The sequence below is a fragment of the Diaphorina citri genome, unplaced genomic scaffold (assembly GCF_000475195.1).
Source record: "Diaphorina citri unplaced genomic scaffold, Diaci psyllid genome assembly version 1.1 scaffold12577, whole genome shotgun sequence".
In the NCBI taxonomy this organism is placed as follows: domain Eukaryota; kingdom Metazoa; phylum Arthropoda; class Insecta; order Hemiptera; family Psyllidae; genus Diaphorina; species Diaphorina citri.
In genome coordinates this window covers 45-5,073 of record NW_007389947.1, presented here as the reverse complement: position 1 = coordinate 5,073, position 5,029 = coordinate 45, and the positions used below count along the sequence as shown (strand labels likewise).

General features: G+C 39.8%; 1 protein-coding gene across 1 annotated transcript; it reads left to right on the top strand.

The window, feature by feature from the left end:
- Nucleotides 1–212: 212 nt before the first annotated feature.
- Nucleotides 213–4,432, top strand: LOC108254122. The gene is made up of 2 exons (XM_017449112.2): nucleotides 213–259; nucleotides 2,625–4,432. The coding sequence occupies exon 2, from the start codon at nucleotides 2,653–2,655 to the stop codon at nucleotides 4,261–4,263; it is 1,611 nt and encodes a 536-aa protein (XP_017304601.1). The 5' UTR covers nucleotides 213–259; nucleotides 2,625–2,652; the 3' UTR covers nucleotides 4,264–4,432.
- The last annotated feature ends 597 nt before the right edge of the window (nucleotides 4,433–5,029 follow it).

Below are 5,029 nucleotides of genomic sequence, written 5' to 3'. Positions count from 1 at the left end.
TGCGGGAAGGGGCAAGGCCAGCAAGAGGCCTTCGAGATCGAGATCTCAGAAGATCAAGAAAACCATAAGAAAAAGAAAATAAAAAAAACCTTTCAAATTTCAATAAGCTGAGAAGTTAAAAGAGTCTTTCAGGTTGGATTTGAAGCCTATCAACTGCGCTGCTATGCTTTGCGGCCTTTAACATCCACAGCAAAGTAACAGTTTGCATCTAAAGTAAAACTCATCACTGCTTCAGCTGCCTTCAAGAACTTTTCACATCGCTACTCTAGTAGATTTTAACCCATCCTCTAATCACAGTTTTTTTTTTTTTTTTTTAAGAGTGTTGACAGAGGCCGGAACTGTAACTTGCTTAGGTCTTATCAGATCCGAAAATCGAAGAGAGAAGGGAAGAACAGGATGAGGAGAAAAGCCAGCCATTCTGAGGAAACAAACATTATCCCATCAGGAGTAAAATATTAAAATCCACCCCGGGCGGAATCAAACCCATGGCCTTAGTGCTTACAGGGCAGATGTGCCACAACCAAGCTTACTAGGCTGGCTGCTTAATTCACTGTTTGAAAAGTCCAAGTCCATGTCTCAAAGCCTCATTCCCTGATTCCCCTCTTGTGAGTTTCATCCATGGTTTTTTTTTTGTACTGTGCAGAAGTCACGTCTGTGGGGAATATTAGTAATATTACTACCAAAGGAACTGGCACAAACAAGCAGTGGACCAGTGTTATTATAGGGTTAGAGTTAAACACAAGAAGGAGTTTTTCACAATCTAGAGCAGTGATAGTGTTATTATAGGGTTAGGCTAAATTACAAAAAGGAGCTTCTCTTTTTCCACGGATGCTGACTCTACTGTCTACATAATCACCCTTTTTTTCCCCTCAAATAATCCCAGTAGGCCAATGTAACAATATAATTTTGAGAGTGTTTTCGCCTACACACAAACACATTTTTTTTTTTTTTTTTCTTTCCTTAATGACCATTGGGAATGGTCCTCTAAAAGAATGTCTAAAACTTCTGGGTGCTACCAAAGCTGATTCTCACTAATGTCCTGATATTGCTTTCAATCACAATAAGTTTTCAAGCCAAACACTGCAGAGCAGAGAAGTCCAGAATGTTTTGGTTCTCAATAGAACCAATCAGCTAGACAAAGCGATATTTGATAAACTGGGTCTACATAAGATATCATGTGTTGCCAAATTCTGAAAAACAGGAGCATAGAGCTTTATGCTCTGTGGCAAAATTTCACTCAGGAAGGCCCCCTCTTTCAGATAATCATGGAAAATACTTAAGTGGGCCTGTGACAGCAAGTGTTGATGTTCAAAGCAGAATTTCTTTGGTTCAGACATAATGAATCTAAAAAAAAGTCACAATAAAACATGACATAGGTTTGGTCATGCTCTGTGCAAGCCAAATTTTTTGCAACGAAATTCAGTGTTTCTGTTAACTGAACTATTTGATGAAAATTTGTTTCTGCACATGCACAGAAACAAGTTTTTAGTCAAACAAAGTTAAAGAGTTAAAACAACAGGACAATAATTTTGCCTTGCAAAAACTCTTAATCTTCTTCTTTTTTTCACCTTTTCCCATGTACATATGGGGGTTGGCGCTTTTTTGTCAGTTTTTTGTCTCAATCAGCCCTAACCAGGGTGATCACTTTGGGCTGACATTTGGTTTTGGCTACAAATTTTACGAGTGGATGCCCTTCCCTCTCAACCTTGCTATTTCTTTTAGCAAGGGAAATTCAGGCTGGTATACTCCCTGTTTATAGTCCCCCAGCAAGACTAAGCTGGTCTACTCCCTGTTTAACGTACCCCAGCCAGACAACTCTCCAATAATAATTAAAAAAGAAGTTAGTGTGTTTTAAAGGCATTTTTCCTTGTTAAAAAAACCCCCCTTTGGCACTTTTGTCAATTTGCTTTATGAGTGTTTCTTTGTAACCTTTAATCACAAAGGCTTGGTAAAAAAAGAAGAAGCTTTACTTAAAAATTCTGGATTACTTGGCCAAATGATGTGCCAAGTTTTACAATCCCCTAAAAAAGATAAGATGAATAAAAAGTTAAAAAATAATAATAATAATAATAATAAAAAGTGCAAGCAAGGCTCCCATGGCGTAGTGGTCCACTGCGCTCGCCTTGCACGCGGGAGACCCGGGTTCGATTCCCGGCGGGGTCAAGAAATTTGTATCATGCAAATGATTGATTCCGTGACTGGCTGTTGCGGGGCCCACTCAGCCTCGTGAGGAAAATGAGTAGCTATGACATGTAAATGCCGCATAGCGACCGGTGCCAGGCCATGGTAGGTAAACATTGGATTTTAGGATTATTGAGATATTTGGAAAATCCTACAATGCTGCAGTGAGCACCAAAGTTGTGACATAATAACACAAAGAAACTGCATTTACATTTTACATTTACATTTTACAAAAGTGCAAGCAAGGGAAGAGAAAAAATATAGGGTGTATCAGCTTGAGTTTCTTTCCCTCCTATACCTTAATTTTTTCAAGCTAAAATGAGGGTATCCCCCCCCTTATAATTAAAAAACATGATTCCTTTCAAAAAAAAAAAAAAAAAAAAAACAACAACAGTAAATTAATAATCCTTTTCATATAACTGATACACCCTATATTTTCTCTTTACAGTGCCCCACTGTCCCATTGGTTCCATGGACGACTCGATACCCAATCCCGTTTTTACCATGACATCCCGTCTGGAGGGTGAATTTGAAGATGATGAACCACCAGAGCCAGAGTTCAGTCTAGGTAGAGATGGTCGTACCAGATGGTACTCTAGTCGTCCTGCCAATAGCAAACCCAAGTTCCAATCTGTTCATTATCCCGGTGTCCAATCAGTTGCGGAGAATCTCACAACCCCATATGACTGCTGGAGGTTATTCTTCAATGAGAGTCTTGATAGTATTGTCACATACACGAATACTTACATAGAGCTCAGTCAAGAAGAGCTAGGGAGGGGAGAAGAGGCAAATTGTCGAAGACCCACGAATATAACTGAATTGGAAGCGTTCATTGGATTACTCTACCTGTGTGGAATATACAAGTCGGATAATATGAACACAAGTGACCTGTGGAAGAAGGATGGTACAGGGGTGGAGTTGTTCTCCTACACAATGCATCATAATAGATTCTGTTTCCTGCTAGAGGCAATACAGTTTGATGACGTGAGGACACGAGATGAGCGTAAGGAATTTGATAAGCTTGCCCCCATACGAGATCTACTTGATATATTCATAGACAACTGTCAGAAGAACTACTGTGTGTCTGACCTTGTGTTTATTAAGGAACGTTATGAGCCGTTCCGTGGTAAATGTTCATTCAAACAATATCTCCCCAACTCTAACAAACACTATGGGATACACATGCATACCGCTATGGACGCTGTGATGTTCTACACGTTCAATATAGAGATAGACGTTCCTAACCAGGTGAATGGTGTGTATAAACTAGACAATGGATTCAATAATCTTGTGTTGAGATTATCAGAACCTATCCTGAGTGACGGGCGGTGTGTGATTGTGGAGAAACCATGCAACTTCAAACTAGCCAAGAAGTTGCTGTCAAAGCGAACCTACCTGGTGGGTAAGCTAAACACGAATGAGGTGGAAATACCTGAACACTTCACGCAGGCACATCGTAATCAGTTACAGACAGCATACACAGACGACTCTACCCTGGTGTCTATACCGAAGAAAAACCATTGCTCTGTCCTGCTATCCACACGACCGGATGAAGTAGCAGAGGACCTGGGTCAGTTTGTAACCGTGGTACATCGTATGGTGAAGTGTGTGCATGAGAATGATGCGTGTATTCGGTTCATCAGTCGAGATAACAACCGATGGCCGATGGTTGTGTTCTATTCCCTCCTCAACATCGCATCTCAGAACTCACTCATTATTAGCCGATGTAACGGGAAGGAGATAGAGTCTAGGAAGGACTTTGTGCGTGAGTTAGCAATGAGTTTGGTACATAAACACCTGGTGGGTAATATGGAGAACCCCGCACTAGCATTCATCGTGAAGACACGCATCTCTAAGATCACACGTAAGGAGATACCAATGCAGAGTCTGCAGTTTAACTGTGATGAGGGTACCCTGGCGTACAGATGTCATGAGTGTCCTACGAGGAGGAAGAAGAAGACGAAGCAAGTGTGCAAGGATTGTAAGAAACCATTGTGTTTGGATCACTTGGTGAAGATATGTCAGGGATGTTATGCGAGACAGTCTGGACAACCAACGCATGATGAACAGGCCTTGTTCTAAATTCATCTCCCCGAGTCTTCAGTCTAGCATACAGAAGGTCTGGGTTCGATTCCCGGCGTGGTCATTTCCTTCCTCAAACTTACTTGCTTTCCGTTTCCTCAAACTTGGTGCTACATCGACCATCCCCGCCAATTTCCGTAAAAAGGAAACAACCGTCTTGTCCATGGAAAATTATTGTTTTTAGTTCCGTTCGATATCTGTAGGGACTCTAGGTAAACATAAAACCTCGAGTATTAAACAAAGGATCTTATGGAAGAAAGCCAGCCTTTCCGAAAACGAACCTTATCTGTTTAGGGTAAAGCTCTTGACTCCTTAAATGTATAATGTTCTTTTTAAGATTTAAGAGTAAGTAATTACTTTGAATAATTTCTAGGGATTTTGTCTTTGTAAAATATCAAATGTAAATAAGTAAAACACATTTTATATTGACCATCCCCGCCAATTTCCGTAAAAAGGAAACAACCGTCTTGTCCATGGAAAATTATTGTTTTTAGTTCCGTTCGATATCTGTAGGGGCTCTAGGTAAACATAAAACCTCGAGTATTAAACAAAGGATCTTATGGAAGAAAGCCAACCTTTCCGAAAACGGACCTTATCTGTTTAGGATAAAGCTCTTGACTCCTTAAATGTATAATGTTCTTTTTAAGATTTAAGAGTATTATTTTGAATAATTTCTAGGGATTTTGTCTTTGTAAAATATCAAATGTAAATAAGTAAAACACATTTTATATCCTAGAAGTTTTATAAATTATTGTCTCTGTTCCTT